This window comes from Parambassis ranga, chromosome 1 (assembly GCF_900634625.1).
Source record: "Parambassis ranga chromosome 1, fParRan2.1, whole genome shotgun sequence".
NCBI lineage: Eukaryota > Metazoa > Chordata > Actinopteri > Ambassidae > Parambassis > Parambassis ranga.
Window position 1 is genome coordinate 3,252,291 of NC_041022.1, and position 18,556 is coordinate 3,270,846.

Here is an 18,556-nt window from a genome sequence, read left to right on the forward strand (position 1 = left end):
ACATAGTACAGAGAGACGCCAGGCGGCACACAGGCTTGAAACCAGATTCTTCCTGCTGTGAGGTGGCGGGGCACTTTTACTGACACCAGAGAAAAACTATTAGCAAATGAAAAAAGTGTTTACAAACCACATCGTCACACACAACCACCAGTACTTCATCATCACGGCATGATGAAGGCCCACACCACCGTGTGTTTGAACACAAACCCCTGAAAGGTAAGACTTCTCCCTCGTGGTGCACATCTGGCCTGGAACCTTCTGTTCTGGCCGATCAATATGTGCATTAGATGCTAAAACAATATGCATCTTATGCATCTCCTGTCTATCGGATTTTGGCAAAACATGACACACAGCTCATTAGTACAGCCAGCATCTAAAGAACAACTCTACTAGCCACTGTTAACCTTTAAATAACCAGCGCTCACACACCCACACACACCTCATAAATGACACATAATGAAGCTGCTGGACGTCCTGTAAGCTCGGAGACCACTCCGCTGCTCCGCTAACTACCAACTGCTTTGTTATGACAGTCATCTCATTAAAAGGCCTTTCACTTCAAAGTACGCAGATGTTTTTCTCTTAATAAAAAGTTCTGATGCGTCGCAGGGAGGATGAGACGTGTGCGTGTCGATATCGCCACACATGTCCGATGTTGCAGCACCCACCTGAGTGGTGCACGGCCTTGTAAGGCTTTGGCTGCTGCCCATGGCCCGCCTATGGCAACCAGCCACCAGCCTGAAGAAAAAAAGCTGAAGGAACGCACCCACACTCACAAAGGCGTTACAATGCATGCTGGGTTTCCATGGCAAAATTGAGGCAAAGGAACACAGGAAAGGAAAACGAGGACCAATAAAAGCCATGATTCAAAACCTTAAAGGCTGGGTGGAGGGCTGCACACACAGCCAAACAGGAACGAAGTAACACACACCGATTTACAGACTCTGTCATGATCAGAAACACACACACACACACACACATATAACAAACTGTGCCGGGCTAAGCTGCGATCTCACTGGTGGGAAGCTTTTTTAGGACCGTTGGGGGTAGGGCAGCAGTGGGGAGGGGGGGTGTTGCACTGTCCATTTGCCTTTTATAGCTGCCCACTCCAGTTAGTGGCAAGAGAGAGGGAAAAGAGAAAGAGAGATCAACATAATGGGAATGAGCAGGGGTGGGAGTGGGGGGGGCATCGGTGCAGACCGGACCGACCGCTGGACACACACACACACACACACACACACACACACACCCTGTAAAGTGCAGACATACGTGTGTGTTCTGATTACAGAGGATCAGCAGTGATGAGTTTTCTACCCACAAAATGCAAATCAATGCACAAGAGTGACGGGTCACATGAGAGGAGAGAAAACCTCTTCGTGTGAACAAGTGAGAAGCCTGTTTTTTATCGCGGTGCACTCAGGACTGAGAGGGGGCAAGAGAGAGAGAGAGAGAGAGGGTATAAGTTTGTGTGTCTGAGTGAGAGAGACAGAGAGAGAGAGAGCTTTAGCCTGGCTTTTCTCCGCTGTGCCTTTCAGCTCCTCTCTCACTGTAGAAAGAGGCGTGTCTATGGACCAGTATAAAGTCCAAGGAGAGCCACTCGTGTTGAGCCATTCTCAGGAGCGAGTCCTTTGCACTGCACACCAGCCAGAGGAGGAAGCTGCAGCTGTTGCTTACAAACGCTGCCTTTTGATGACCTGCTTTGCATTTGGACACTTGTAGACCAGATTTTTTTTTTTTCTTTCTTTGTCTTTGGGCCGGGGGCGCCGAGCCAAACTGGAAGACAGAGCCAGGCTCACCTGAACACACTGGTGGATATCCTTCCTTGTTCATTCCACCACAACAAAAACTAGTTCTTATCACCACCACGACATTCGCCTGCTGAGCAGATCAAGAGCAGGCTCCAATTTCTGCGCTGTGAAATTGAATCAGAGGAGAACGGAGAGGCAATACAGCAGAGGCATTGTGTCCCTGCAATTGAAACACTAACCAGCTGAAAATATCAAAGACTGTCCCGGACACAGCGTTCCTCTCAAACCTCCTGTGTTTGTCTAAAAGTAGAAAAGTAGAAAACTGCACAACACTCAAGAGAGGAGAGGGAGGCTGAGGGGACCATACACAAGGGCAAAGGATTTCTGCTTGCAGGTGCCGGGGCTGCCATGGTGCGTGGAGGTAGCGTGGCAGCAGCTCCGTCCTGCTGGGCCCTGTGGGTGTTCGGCGCCCTGTCGCTGGTGGCGCTGTGTTTCTCAGACCAGGCCATTCGCTGCCCGGTGTGCTCCGAGGAGAGGCTGGCCAGCTGTCGTCTGCCGGAAGGCTGCGGGGAAACGGTGCGGGAGCCCGGCTGCGGCTGCTGTCCCACGTGCGCCCTGCCTAAAGGGGCACACTGTGGCGTTTACTCACCAAGATGTGGCACGGGCCTCCGCTGTTACCCGCCGCGTGGCATAGAGAGGCCGCTGCACTCTCTGATGCACGGCCAGGGGATCTGCACCGATGAGAGGGAGGTGGAAGAAAACTCAGGTGAGAGTGAAGGGGTCAGAGTCCGTCTGTGACCTCTGTCTTCTCTGAAATGTCCAGATACTAAGACGATGCCTGAAGTGGCGTTTCTGTGCCCCTCTTTCCTGGGCCTTACCTGAGCCTGGCAGAGTATGAGTAGTGGTGGTGGTGGGGGGGGGGATGACAATATGCTGCTTGTTTACCCTAATCTCAGCTAAGCCCCGAACCACAGCGTGCACATGCACCAGCTCCTGATGGGAGAGCTCACACAGTCCCTCTGCTGTCCTGCAGCCGCTTGCTGTGAAAGAGGCCCTGCTGTAAATGCAGTGCGGCTTTAGAGTGGAGAGCAGGGCACTGTGGTGGTAGCTGGAGTCTGTACGTGTGTGTGTCTGTAGGAGTTAAACCTGTTTGTTACATATGCGGTGACAGTATGACAGTAAAATGACTTGGACTCGGGTCCAGATCCTGCAGGTAGTTGTGAGGTGCAGCTAGTCAAACGCACTGTGCTGGTGTGTGTGTGTGTGTGTTTGTAATAGGAGGAGGTAATAAAAGCTGCTGTATGAAACGACTGTAATGCAGTGTGGCCAGTCTGGGGCTATTAGAGCTCTTTGCAATCAGTAATTCACTCGGTGCTCTTTCATGGATAGCCCCTCTCCTCCTCCTCCTCCACCTCCACCATCTCCTCCTCCTCTTCTTCTTCCTCCTCCTCCTCATGCTGCTGCTGCTGCAGATGTCTAACTCTTCTTCTACTGCCGATGTCTCTATCACACTCTTCCCCCTCTTGCCTGTTATTGCATTCCTCTCACAAAGTCTGTTTCCACTTTCACACAGTGGGATGTCTCACACTTAATGTCTTATCTGCAAACCCCGTTCCAGTTCACTGCCCTAACATCAACTTCTTTCTACTGTTTGTCTTCCACAAAGGGAGTGGTGGTGTTGATTTCCATTATGGCCTTTTGAGACAATTGATATAATGTGTCACAGACAAGGTGGTTCCTTTCATGTGTTCCAGATTATCTCCTATTTGGTTCCTGGCTCTGGTTCTACAGAGCTCCCAGACAGTTCTTTGGTAATGGTAGTAAGCTATCTGCCTGTGCCAGAACACCAAAGAATTGGATCAGCTTCAGCCAATATAAAGCTCCCAGGACACTCATCTTCGCTGCAGCATCTGTTTCCCCTGGCCCTGGGTGCACCCCACCTCCTTCCAGCCCTAACAAGCCTTCGAGCGCATCGCCCACCGCGTCCAGCTCCTTCATGAGGATGAGCTCATCGGCACTCTTGCTGCCAGAGCTGAAATTAGAGCCTTCTGCTCTCTGTGCAGGGCCAGCATAGGTTAGGCCAGCACATAGCGTGACTGAATGGAATCAGAAAGAAGAGGAAAGCTGCTCTGAGCATGATAAAAAACGGAAGGCTGTCTCACGTTGGCCCGTCTCTGTCCGTCCACGCCCGCTTATCTCGCAGAATGAATGCTGTTGCTGCTCTGGTCTAATGAGCTGCACCGAGAGGGGAGCCGCAGGTCCTTTCATCAGGGTGGAACATTTTGAAAAGTTCATAAGTTGTTTTTTGGGTTGTTCTGTAATTCGAGCGCTGAGTAATGTTTGCCTCCACACTCCTTCTAACCCCCGGAGCCTGTCATAACAAAGCAAGGGAAGCTCTGCCCAATAAATCTCACTGTAAATCAATTCAGCAGCTCATGAGAATGTTCAATGTAAACCATAGCAGCGGAGAGAGACAATCAGAAAGGCACGGGGAGGGAGCGGGTTGGGGGGGCAGGAGATTTCCTTTGTGGCGCATTCGCCGTACTTATGCATTATTAAACACGGGGGTGCATCTCCTGAATACATGTCTGACACTGCCCCACTCCTAGCAACAGTGAACATGCTAGATAAAAATAGAAGAGGGTTTTTAAAATCCTGGAGAATTCATAATAAAAGGACCCTGAAGTGGAGGCACACTGAGAGGAATTTAGGGTGCATCCAGGACACTCGAATCTCAGTGTTGCCGCTTCGTTTTCAAGGATTGCGAGAAAAAAAAAGTAATACATCAAACCAGGCCATCAGTCCCTTTTCTTCTATCTCTCACTGAATTTCCATAGCAACACCAGGCACTATCATGCCTCTTATGTCAAGGTCTGAGGCAGCTTTAGTGCTGTGTAATATCCCATTCGTAGAAACTCTCTCCCGTCTTAATACTCGGAATAAATCATTATGTGTGCGTTGGCATCTGCTCCCACATTCCTGCCGAGTCTGCCCGGGTGTCATATATTCAGATGCTTCCTTCTGACAGGGAAGAGGATATTATTAACAAACTGATACAGATGTCAGATAGGGAAGGTCCTACGCCTACAGGCACCGAGGAAGCTGCATGAATGAAGCCGTCTACGGAGCTACACTCTGCTCAACTCTGCCCAAATTCACTGTGACGCACACACAGGTCTTTATGAAAGCAGCATGCTAACCTAGATTCACCCCCCCCCCCCCCCAACCCCTTTCTCTCCACAAAGATGGGAGGACTCTTCTGCATGTTTTGGGGGCTTTGAACTGGTTAAAGATGCAAAAAGAAGACTTCAGCAGATGTCCCTTAATGTTATGTGTTTGCGTTCTCTTGGGTTGTGCAGTGCATTTGTACAGCTGGGGCTCTTATGCAGGAGTCATTGTGATTAGCTAATTGCTGTCCTCCTTGGGACCGGGACCCCCTTCTAGAGTCGGAGCTGAGAGATCCACAAACAATCCAACTTTGTCCTGGCCATGACACACACACACACACTTAATCTGAAGGCAGCGAAGCCAAACGTTTAGTAACAAAACCACCGCAGCAACATAGAAAGTGACACTGTGCTGCCTAAAGATGGACAATCATCGATCAGAAGAACACTTTAGTGCTACAGCAAGACAAAGAGATAAGAATAAAGACCACTTTAGATCTTCATTTTAGGGACTTGATTCAGACTTGTTGTGGGACAAATCTTGGTTTTGACGTGGACTGGTTTCAGACTTGTTTACAGACCCGTTATGTAGTAGTTGGGCTCATCTTTTTCGGGACACCTCCTTCCTTAAGCTGAATATCTTTGCTGTGAAACTACAAGTTTGGGGTTTGAGTAGCAGCTGTAGTGTCCACAGGATGACACTCCGTATGACACACTGCTCTGGAAGACAGTTATTTACACTAAGTACACACACTGTAATCATATAAAGCTGCTTCAGAATCAGCAAAGTTTCCCTTGAAGCTAACGCTATAATCCAGAATAGTTTGACCTAATTCACTGCAGCTGCAGGTTTCCCTCCGTCTATAGATCTATTCATCATCATACAGTGCCAGGACGACCATTCACTCTGACAGAATTTACTCACAGATCTGTAAGCAAAGGGAGCTACAAAACAAGCAGCATCAAGAGTCACGGAGTTACATTCCTAAAGATGGAAATTACTCCTCAGTTTAGTTTATACTGCTGGACATGATTTCTGTTTTTATCTGGAGGAAAATTCCTTCCTGAAACCAGAAGAATCTCAGAGGAGGCAGCGAACCCACTTCCAAAAACACGTTTTATTTTCACTGCAGACCCGACGCTTTGATCCGCACCGTTTTCACAGGATAAAGTCTGATGTTTATCCTGATGATGATCCATCTGGACGCGGCGCTGCTCTACCCTTTACACATGTTTTTGACCTACACCTGTGTGTGTGTGTGTGTTCCAGATATAACTGTCTGGATTGTAACAGTTTCAGGCCCGAGGCTGACGTATTACACAATTCTTCAAGGCATAAAGCCAAAGAAACAGAATAGTTTTCCTCTGTGAAAATGAATAAGCCAGCGGAAAGCTGCTGTTGCTGAGAGTGATAAGAATTTCATGGCTTCAATTTCTGGGAACTTGGAGGCTTTAATTAGCAACATAATCTGACCCAGAATATCAAAGGTGTTCATGTGTTTTAGTGCTCCTAAATCTGCTCTTTGGGATGACGCTGACAGACATGCTGCACGTCTGGAGGTCTGTTTTGACATCAGACTAAATGAGACGTGGTGAGAGCGGCGGCGGCGGCGGCGGCAGCAGCAGCAGAAGTTTTTCATGCTTTTTGTGTCAATTTAAATTTCCTCCCATCTTTTTTATTTGACGGATGACTCAGAGCCGGAGTTCCAGCATTCTTACGAATGCATTAGACATCAGCTGATGATTAACGGATTCATGGAAGTCTTTTGCCTGGAAATGGTTGACACTGATACTCTGGCAGCATCCAGCGTAGACCATTTTTTGGTAGTAAGCCTCTGTGACTTTTGAGCTTGCTTCCAAAAAACACAAATCAAAGTGTAACAAAACATTTAGGAGAAAACGGCCTCACACAGAGTATTTAAGGGTCCAAGGCGAGGCGGTCCAATGTCATGAGGTCACAGGTCATCAAAGTTTTTTTTCTTCCTATTTTTACATTTGCACTCGATGCATTCACGGGCCAACAGAAAGTCCAACATTTCCACCCGAAGCGTGCGTTTCATTGTTGGTGATCAAAGGGTTAAATGGCATTGGCTCTCCCTCCCTTTATCAGTGTAACTACCCGTAATGTGTCTGTATTAAATTAAGTCATTACGTCATTATTTTGCATTTTTGGCACCGATGCCTCGTGACGGACTCTCTTCTCCCTCAAATCCGAGTTAGTGTAAACCGCTGAGAAGCACTCTGCCAATGTCACTGAGCATAACCAAATATTTATCTGAGGAGGATATTTGTCTTTGTGGTTTACAAGCTCGGCCTTAAAAGCCACTAACAGTGGAATTTGAAATCTGATGACGCTTTCTGTCCCTGTTTGACAGATATAAACACACACATGTTGGCAGGGCCTGTTATGATGTAGTAGTGGGAAGCGTTTGCTCCTTTGCGTGTCACCGTGACAAATATTTATTCAAGGACTAGATTGAACAAGACGTGCAGTTTGTAGAGCGACAGATTTTGAATTTGTCCGCTGACTGGAGCCAATCAGCATTAAGCTCCTGCTATAGTCCTGATTCTATGATCAAACGTTTACTCCGGACCTTTTAACTTTATCTCTGCTGTGCACCTGTGTGAGCTGATAACAGACTGCAGGAGTGATATTTTTAATGCCCAGAGCTGCTGCTGCTGCTGCTGCTGCTGCTGCTGCTGCTGGTGATCCAAATCAAACGAAACCACAAAGAGAAGCAGGGACTTCCTCCGTGGAAAACAGCAGTGGTAGCAAACAGGACATGCCACCCCTGACCCACTTCTAAATTACTTCAGCTCGCCCTGCAGAAGAGTGTGGAATAAGAAAAGTGTCAACTGGCAAAAGAGGAGAAAGAACCGCTCGGAACGAAGGAAACAGCTGAAAACTCTGTGGTTCAAAAGTGCTGATGAGAGAGGCTTAAGGGCAACAGGACTAAAAATACAAACAGCCGAGAGGCGATTCACCCCCGCAGACAAGCCAGGACAAGCAAAATGACGAGAAACCTGCTACACTCCCGCTGCACAGTTACGAGAATGAGCTAGCTGTGCTGCTTTGAGTTGATCATTTCTTCGTGTTCTCTTTGCCAGCACCAATTACCTGGAAGGCCTTAGATAAAAACCACGGCGAGGATCTGGTTCAGTGATTAGAGCAAGAGCAGCTTCAGAATAGTCAAACTGCAGATTAAAAAGCTTTGATGCTGGTGCCAGTTTGTTAAAAGGTTACGAGTCGAAGGCACAACACGCTGCCAAGTCCTACATGCCGCAGGTGAACGGCACTGATGCATGTGCACAAAGAAAGTCACCTCATTCCGCCCATCGTTTGCCCTCCCTCAGACAACCACATACACACTTGTGCCCACTTGTGACACTACAAATACCCTTTAACAGCCTCCATCTGGCACAGGCCGAGGTTGTTGTGGAGCGGGTGGAGAGTGATGAGGGTGGAGAGACGAGGAGGAGGAGGAGGGGGGCATTTCCTGAGGAAGCAGCTGGGTGCCTGTAGGGCCACAGGATTGCAGGATTATAGGGATGCAACGGTGACCACAGTGTACAGAGGGGTGACAGAACAGGGGTGGTATCGTTTTAAAAAAGCTTCGGAGGCTGTGGCACGGCTGCGGTGAGGCAGTTGAGGACTCGGGGTGCAGATTACCCTCTCGCCACCCTCAGTCCTCCGTCCTTGTGGTTAACTTGGCCTGGTTTTTAGCCTACATCCAAGCAGTATGGGCTGTACATTGGAGGACGGGATAGGAGGATGTTGTCCTAAATTGTTCTTGTATCATTAAAGTGAGGCATTGTTAGGCTGCAACTGACATAAAACAAAAAATTCTGAAACTGTTTTTGTTACTGCTGCCATTGGTTGTCGGGAGTTTGATGAAGTAAAGCATTTTTCCTTGTCGTTTAGCAATGGACCGGCAGGAAGAAATCATCCCTGAACACCCGAACAACAGCAACATCCGGTGCAGTCCACAGGACAAGCGCTGCATACAGAAGACTCTGGCACGACACCCACCCAAATCCACTAATCAGAGAAGCAACACCGCCAGAGAGGACACCAAGGCGGTGCTGGTGAGAGAAACTGTCCTCTTATCAAGCTCACAGAAAACCAGAATCCAAGCTGTGCTATCCTCACTGCAGCACAGGGCTCGGCCCCCAGCAGGTGTTTTACATTAAGCGTTTATAGTTCCAAAGCCACAACCATAACAGTCAGGTTATAAATTGTACAAATTAGTTATTTACAGACCATAACATTTAATTGCGGTCTTGTGAAATAAAGTTCAGGTGCACATTGACATCAACGTGCAATTTGCTTTCTCTAAGAGCAGGATCATAACATCAGCGTTAATCAGTAACAGACACAACAAAGAAATGTGTTACATCAACACACAAACCACCGCGTATAGATAATCCCTCCCTCCCCACACACACACACACACACAGCTTTACACATCAGTGTACATACGTCTCTGCGGTTGACACGCTGGTGCATTCACACGCAATCGTTAGCTAGCTTGTAAAGTCAATGCAGATATTTCACTAAACTATGCGCCGATATTTACACAACAGAAAAAAACGACTTTTTCTAGTGTTAAACATCTGTGTGGTCATGTTAGAACAACATGTGTCTTACATATGTCATGCTGTTTGAAGCGAACAATAATAATTCTAAACCCAAAACTCTTATGGCCACGATTGGCGGTGCAACAACAAATTAGTTTAAAAACAGAAATAAACTACATGGAGTCGGGGAGGGTTGAGGTTTCTGTTACAAATTTAGTTTCAGAAAATGTCTGCGACTCATCAACATTCATGCAAAAGTTTCCGTTCCTTCTTGTAAAAATGATGAATCAAGTTCAAGGAGCAGATGGTCAATTTTTTCTATATTCTAAGATTGTCCTGTCTTGACACCCAAAAACAGAAAAAACCCACATAGAGCTATTGACATCAGACTTTCATCAGAGCTGAACTCCCTTTGGCTACTGACTAATCAATCTCTCCTCGTACATCTGTGGTGGCTTATTTTTTTCTCAACCTTATTTCTCCTGCAGGCCCCGTGTCGTGCCGAGCTTCAAAGAGCGCTGGACAGATTGTCATCAAACACTCGCACACACGACGATCTCTTCACAATCCCCATTCCCAACTGTGACAAGAACGGAGACTTCCATGCTAAACAGGTCTGTGATTTCACTCGATACGAGCGTGCGGACCACTATTTGGCAATGTCCACTGGTGAACTGTGACTCTCTCTTATTAAGCCAGTTCAAATAAAAATTCCTATCTCAATGCTTCAAACGGTTCCTTTCAAACTACATCAGCTATCTGAGGGCCAAAACACAAAACATGCCTGCAGCCGATGACATATTGTCTTATACGAGTTCAAGATAAACAGAAAAGTGTCTCCAAGCAGACTGTCACAGTGATGCCAAGAGCTTATTTTCCTTTTCTCACATGGAAAGTGATTTACTGTCAGAAGTCACGACTCCGTGTGTGTGTGTGTGTGTGTGTGTGTGTGTGTGAGGTGGTTTCCCCTCAACTGTTGGACAATAATCACTTTATTGCTGTGATGGATGCAATTAGTGTTTGAATGCACTTACTGTGTTATTCTGTGTATGCGGGATTGTGCAAACGTGCAGATAAGAGTGAGAAAATCTAGAAAGAAAAAGGCCGAGATTAGGCTGTGTGTGCAATCAGAGCGGCAGACGCAGAGTCAGAGATAAAAAGAAAAAGCCTCTGCAGAGGCACCAGTCATCAGAACGTCTGAGTTATGTTGATTGTGTAACGTGGTTTAAGTATCTCTGTCTGCTCAGATTCACAGGCATCTGTTTATTGTTTCACTCAAACTGCTCTGTGATAAAAAAAAAAACAAAACAAAAAAAAACCTTTTGGGAAGTAAAACACAGGTCATTAGGGACAACTGGGAATTATTTCATGGCAGGGTTGCTCTCAGATTGTTAACTGTTCTGTCTTGGAGGCTTTCTGAAACTAAATCATTATGGAAAAAGTGCCAACGCATGCAATAAATTCTGTATTACAGGAATTGTTAAAAGCCCACAGGAGGAATGTTGAGGGATTTAAAGAAAATAATTAAATCACTTCTCACAGTGTGCTGAGGGTCACTTTAAAAGCCAGCTCGATGTAATTTAACTTCATGTTTCCATATCTCTTAGTGTGGTCTGGAGCTGAGCGAAAAACTTTTGACAAAGTGCTTCAACAACACACAAAATGTCTTGAATTTAATGTTTTTTTTTTAGTCACAAAATGTCTTTGGAAAGGCAGAGGATCCTTTTTATTGAACCACGGCTTTGCTGTTTGTCTGAGGGAGAGATCCACCTCTGCAGCTAGCGAAATGCTGTAGCACGTTTACCTTTGTCACTGTGTACAAAGTTGAAGGGAAGTGCAGAGATGCCTGGGGTGGGTTTATCACTGAGCGACCTGGTCTTCTTGCGTTTTGCTTTATTGTTAATATGAAGCTATAAAGAAACATCTGTGCTGCAGGACGCAGGATCTTCAGGACGAGAGTTCACGGGGGTTCTTGTCTCTTTATTGGTTCTTTATGTTTCCACTGAACTCGCCAGTATCAGGAGGTGATGTAATAAATCAATATAAAAATCAGTATCTCTCTGGACTTCATCCATGGCGTAATGAGGCAACAAAGTCTTCCTCATCCGTCAATTCAGGACTACAAATCAGGGTCACAAAGGGGAAGTTCCAGGGGTCGGAGCATGGACTAAACTGGCCCGTTAGTTCCTGCACAATTTCTGGTTCCATTCATCATAAAAAGTCTGAACAGGCCATCTGTAGCTTGAAGCGGTTCATCAGCAGCCCTGCCCTGTCTGACTAAAATCTGTTACCACCTATATATATATATATATGGCATTTTTCAACTGCAGGAACTACCAGGGAACTCTCCCTGTAGTTCTTCTTTCATGATCAGTGAGAATGAAGTACTTTCTGCTGAGTTCTGCTACATGACACTGAAATCTACCGGCCAGAGCTACAATCTGATTGGTTAAAGACATGGATCACAGTGAGAGTTATTTTCATTGTCTTATTACATCACATCATCAGCCCGGTGGATCCTACACCACAATGGAAACACATGAACGTGCCGATTAGAGTGCCTCATTGTTCCTATATGTTCTAATGACTTGTTTTATCGGGGGTATATATTTATGGAACCAAGGAACTACCCTCTGCCACAAAGGGGGCGTACTCAGCAGCTTATCTGGTTTTAAAGCTAAGACAATCACCCTGTCTGGAACAGCAGTAAAGTCAGGATCTGCACTCAACTAAAACATGAGGAACAATTTCTCAAGAGCTGTAGGACTTTATTTAACTTACTAAAAATCTATTTCTACCCACAGTGCCATCCTGCACGCGACGGCCAGCGAGGAAAGTGCTGGTGTGTGGATCAGAAGACGGGTATGAGGCTGCAGGGGCCGCTGGAGCTGCGAGGGGAACTGGACTGCCACCAGTTAATGACTGCAACCCTAAGGGATTGAGGAGGGGAGGTGGGGGGGTTGTGGTGGTGACAGCAGGGGGGTGCAGGACCAGCTGAATTCTACTGGTGCTTATTAGTAGAACTACATGACTAAAGGACTTCACCCTTAAGCCTGGCTCTACCGGAGGCCAGTGGTACTTGAGCTTGTGCAACAAAAAGGAAACCATTGAATTGATGTTTTGTTTGTTTTTTTTGCTATTTTTGTTTTCTGTGTTCGAGGGTGTGTTCTCTGAGTCTTTTGAGCACTTGTTGTGTTTTGTGTCTACAATGTGAAGACTGTAGTCTTTAGACACACACACTTTAAAGTTCCAGGTGGCAAAAAAAACAAAACAAAAAGAGTAACGCACACACTTCCACAGATATGAGTTGTAGTTGTGATCTTTATAAGAATGCAGAGTGTGTTGTTTTCTATAGTCTAACGTCAGTGTAGTATTCTTAAAAAGTGAAACTCATTCCACCCAATGATCAGACCAGGAGCTGTTAGCATTTATTTGGGTCGTCCTGGAGATGAGATGCTTTAGGACAATCCAGAATGAGTCCTAATCAAAGAATCGTTGTCAAACGATCCGTGTCATCGGTTGTAACTTTGGTGAATCTTACTCTACTGTTCTATACTTCATAAGCCCCACCTGCCTTGTTAGTAGGTCTGAGCAAACCATACAAATCACTAGAGTTTGCTCAAATGCAAAGTCTACTTCGGCAAGGATAGCAGAGGAGCAATAAAAGAACAGAACAGGGTCACAAAGGAGAGCAGCGACCCCTGTGTTTGTTACCAAATAATAAGCCTTAGCTTTTCACAACACTGAAAGACCAAAGTGAAAAGTGAGATTAGCCGGAAAAGCTTTCTCTCTCTCTCTCAGAGCCCAGAATAGATTTGCTTCATCACCCCGTGGTTCACTCCGCACACCCCCTTTCTTTTGCTCTTTCTAGCAAGAAGAACTGGCAGCATTGTTGGGCTTGAAACTCTGTACACTGCTGATAGGATAATCTTGTTTCACCAGCTGGTGCTAAGACACCAGCACAGCTCTGGTGTTTGTATGAATGTGCTTCAACACACAGGATTTCTCTGCAGTCCTTAGTGGTGCTATAGTAGATACAGATTGTGCCAAAAATACAAAAGAAAAAGTGGCATCTGCACTTTTTTTTGGAGCTTTGTTAAGGAGCAGTTGCAGGAGCACGAGGATAACCTTCATCAGAAACTTTAATGGCATCATCACAATATAAAATTTCCCATTAGCTTTGCATAATTGTGGCTGTTAAGGCCATAATAACGTTTAATGATTAAGCTCCTGGCCGACTAGCAACTTCTAGTTAACGTGAAGCTCTGTATAAAGGACTCCAAACAGTCCTCTGATAACCTGAGGATAACAGCTAACAGCCATCATAACAGCATATAAAGGGGTGTTATACCACTGCTATTAACATAACTACTAGAAGACATTTGCTTATGTCATTGTTCTGGTGGAATGAAATTAGAAGTTGAAGACAGAGTAGTCGGTTCGGTGTAAAGGTGGTGCTGTGAACTACAAGCTTTATCAGTCCCAATGGGAGACTTTAGCTCTAACATTACTGGTGCTGGAAGAGTCATTATTGACAACCTAACAAAACAGTAATATCAGATACAATAGATATTACTACTGTCAGATTGTCTACACTATTTCCATCTTGACAACATTACTTACAACAGCTGCAGAAGTGACACAAAACTGTGTGAAAAGTCTTTGCTCTCTTGCTGTAATATCAACCAAAGACAATGTTGAATGTCAAAACATCAAAAAAAAAAGTTCTTCCTGCATCTGTGTCACGTGGTCTTCTCCTCTGCCCCGCCCCTTCAGAAAAACGACCTAAAAGATCTAACGACTAACAAATGTCCTCGCTAACTCATGCTAAAGTAGCTGCTAGCTCTAGAAACAATGACTTTTCCGTTCACACTGGAGAAAGTCAATCCAGCTAGAGTAGGATTGAATCCAGCCTTTAAGCTGGATACGTTCAGACCTATTTTCAAATCTGGCTATCACACACACACGTGTCCGCGCTCAATCCAGCTTAATCCGACGTGTTTGTTGTCCTCCAAACCGCTAGGTGGCGCCCCGTAATATGCAGAGTCCGTTCAGGTCGTTACACGTGGCTTTTGTACGCGACCCAGACGCTGTCCCCATGAACCGGAAGCATCACGTCACTAGCGGGATTCGCTAGCCGCATTTGTGTTTAGACCTGAGCCAGATGTAAGCCAATCAGACTAGATCCACCTCCGAGAGGTGGATTGAAATCAATTTCGGAAATAACCAAATTCACGTTGTTCAGACTTATAAAAAAATATATATCCAGATACGGCCTGAATCCCGCTCTAGCTGGATTGATTTCCCCAGTGTGAACGGGGTCTTAGGAGATAGGAATGTTTACCATTAATAGTGTTAATGCAGCTCGTTCGTTGCCCTTCTGAGACACCTTCTGAGGTTTAAAGTAGTGTAGAAAACCACTGTGGTGAAACCCAAACCCACTGCAGTCGGAAAAGTTGACACCGCAGTGTCCAAAAAGCGGGCTCGTGAAATGGCTCACTAACTCACTAAAACACTGTTATAGACTTCACTATTAGCACCATGTTTGCATAATCCCCCTGGTGCCTGGCCTTCTGATTGGTCCACATTCCACAACAGTATCAGCTGCATAGTCTTAAAATGAATTTGCTTAGCTTACAGAAATACAGCAACCCACAAATTACATTTAGTGATAAAAACTACTCTCAGTATTCTTGATGTTGTCCCCACTCGAGCTTCAGAACTAGATCTGCTGGTGGTGCATTCCAGCTCACAGCAGCCTTTAGTCATTTTCATGGAGAGCCATGAACTGTCTCTGTAGACTAGCCCATTCATAAAATGAATTTATCCCTTCCTCTGGTGTATTTTCAGTATTTCCTGTGGGTTCTTTTCTCTATTTTTTGTTGCGTTTTTCAGTCATGAAATTGGAAAAAAGTCAAATATAATCAATTTTCTATCAACCTTCACCATAAATGACTACTGACAATGAACTATTTCAGCAAACACTCTAAAATGTAACTCATGTCTTTGTCTCAAGTTATTCTTGTCATATAATGTCTGTCATCCTCACACTCTTTTTCGTCCTTACTAATCAAACTAAAAGGGATTCTGATCACTGAGGCCACGAGAACAACAGAAATGTATCCAAAGGTAGTTCTCCAAAACAAAGAGAGGGAGACAGACGACGCTTTGGGTGGAGGGTCCACTGCTACAGCTTAAAAATATCAACAACCATCTATCCTGAAAATCCTTCCAAAGACTACAAGCACAGCGAAAACAAAGATGTTAATGCTCATTCTGTGAACTGCATGCACACAAAGAACTTTCCAGCAACGACGCTCAAACACACGTCTGTTCAGCGGTCTAAACCTTTCGGAGAGACGGCTTTGATTCTGTAAAGGCCTTCTAACGACATAAACGGTGTATTTAAGCTATAGTAAGTTGCTTGATCTCTAACTTTGCTGTACTGAACTGTAATTAGACTGTTCCTGTTTGATATTATCTGTTAACGTGTAGAAGGTATAAAGTAATGTTTGCATGCATACAAACGGGCCGAGCTGGGGAAGCCGCTCAGGACTCGTGTATCTTGTCCAGAACAAGGTTGTTATATTCAGACACTGAAGTGATCAGAGAACTAAAAACTAGAATTTCAATCAATGAAATAACCAGTTACATTGTAAATGTTTACCAGATGAAAATGTACACATTGTAATACATCAATTAAAACACTTGAGAAACTACCGTGAAGCTGGTGTGTCTGTTTGTGGCAGCATTACTTGTTAGGTTATAATAAGAAAAATAAATATTACACGTCCGTGTAACTACCACTGTCAGCTCATCAAGTCGCTTAAGAGGAAACACAACAAGCGGCGGATAATCTCGGAAAGCTAACGCATAGCTGTCAGCATGTCTGCAGAAGGTTTGTTGTTTTTGTGAGAAAAACAAAGGAGGTCACACCGAAAACACACACATGCTCGGGATCTGGCGATGATAGCTGTCTAACAATAACATGTGAGCAGTGTTGGGAAGAATACTTTTTAAAAGCATTCAGTTACTGAATACAGATTACATGCCCTAAAACGTAATTTGTAGAATACAGAGCCATGAACTGTCTCTGTAGATTAGCCCATTCATAAAATGAACGTATCCCTTCCTCTGGTGTATTTTCAGTATTTCCTGTGGCTTCTTTTCTCTATTTTTTGAAATTGTCATGAAATTGGAAAAAAAGTCAAATATAATCAATTTTCTATCAACCTTCTGACAATGAACTATTTCGTTCATTGTAAATCATCTGCTAAACATTTACAGTGAACGTGCTAAAACGTAACTTGTAATGTATCCCGTTACATTACTCAATCTGAGTAACATATTCTGAATACTTGGATTACTGAATTGCATTTTAAGTGATAGAGTGCAATAACCAGCCCCTGCTGTCTACAAAGGACTAGGTTATTCTATTTAGAGAAACAGAAACAGAACGTAATGATGACAGAACAATATATTTTTTAAAACAACGTAACCCAAAGTCATTTCACACACAAAAAAATAGTTGAATACGTCCATAAAACAGACTCATTTTACCACGTATAAAACCAGCTGACTGCAAGAGACACGTTCCTACTTAAATGTTAATCAGCCTCTGTTTTGGACGGAGTTAGCTAGCAGCTAGCAGCTAACTAGTTCACTCCTTCAAGTGACGCTAACAGTGTACCGGCTTCATGACTCATTACGCATGCAGCGCTTCAGACTCAGACTCTGACCCCCCATCAGTCCGGCTGCTCTGTCCTCTCGCTTTCTGGCCGGTTTGCCGACATGAACCAAAAACTTTAGCTTTGCTCAAAGGTGTTGTATTGATGATAAGAGCTCTCACTCCAATGACTCTTCACCATCATACACATGTATATGACCACACAATGAGACAAGCGATAAACAGAGTCAGACGTCTGTCGTAAATAAGATCTTTGTTGTAAGAAGACGATGATTTTTATGTGACTTGTTTCATCCAGCAGAGTGAAAAAACACTTAAAGCACCGTCATGTAATTCAACAATGTAACTGTATTCTGATTACCATCTCTTTAGAGTGTAACTGTAACAGAATATATTTTGTATTCTAAATACGCAACATGGGTACATGTAATCCGTTACTCCCCGACACTGCACGTGAGTATTTATAAAAGTTACATGTGGGTTGTTAGATCGGCGAGGAACCGAGCATGTAGCCTGTTAGCCTCAAAATAAGCATCGAGCAAACTAACCTCATGATAAAGGTCTGCAGCTGCATGACTACATCAAGAACTGTGTTGCACTTCACTTCACATACATCTAGAATGAACGCCGAATGATCCAGTTCTCCATCATGTTATTTTCATTCTCATAGTTAGAGGGGTTAACGATAAAGCACGAGGCAGTTGTGCAAGGAATACCTTTGGAAAGATACATCATAATAATCTGACTGCAGCAGCTTCTAAAAATATCTCTACCATCCACCACCAGAGTAAACTTTCAAGTCTGCTTAGTTCCACTGCCTGAGTCTATTTTGGAGAGAGCGACGGGCTTAAGAACTGGGTCTGGATCTGCATTACAACAACAGCTTTATGGGTTTTCCTCTGATTAATTCAAAATGTCACAGGGCCAGTTGTGCCTCGGGGGCATCCACACATCCCACAGCTGTGTCTGGGAGGCCCGTGTTAAGCTTACACAGTAGCTCACAGGAGGCATGTGACCTCCACCTACCTCCAGATTCACCCCCATCGCAGGTGTCCCGCTGTGGAATCCGCTCCCCCGTCCCACGTGCAACGGGCTTTCTGGCCGTTGCCTGGTGAGGCCACCACACCTGGAGATGAGATCACAACAGTGTCTGAATGCATATTGTGCAGGATGCAGGTCAAGCAGAAACAGAACAAGCTCTCAAGTGTGCTGTGTAAACAGACAGAAACGGGGTCACAATGAACACAATCAATTAACAAATCCAAAACAAGTACTTTTCAGCTTGAATAGGGCAGAGATGCAGGCTAAATCCTGCAGGATTTACGTTGTTATCTTTTAGGGGAACACACTATTACAACTGTTGACCTGGGCGGCTC

At 44.9% G+C, this 18,556-nt stretch overlaps 1 protein-coding gene across 1 annotated transcript; it reads left to right on the plus strand.

Annotated features, from left to right (window-relative positions):
• Positions 1–1,595: 1,595 nt before the first annotated feature.
• Positions 1,596–14,356, plus strand: LOC114436283 (insulin-like growth factor-binding protein 4). The gene is made up of 4 exons (XM_028406478.1): positions 1,596–2,514; positions 8,838–9,001; positions 9,982–10,107; positions 12,298–14,356. Exons 1-4 carry the CDS (start codon positions 2,157–2,159, stop codon positions 12,433–12,435), a joined length of 786 nt encoding a protein of 261 aa, XP_028262279.1. The 5' UTR covers positions 1,596–2,156; the 3' UTR covers positions 12,436–14,356.
• Positions 14,357–18,556: the final 4,200 nt, after the last annotated feature.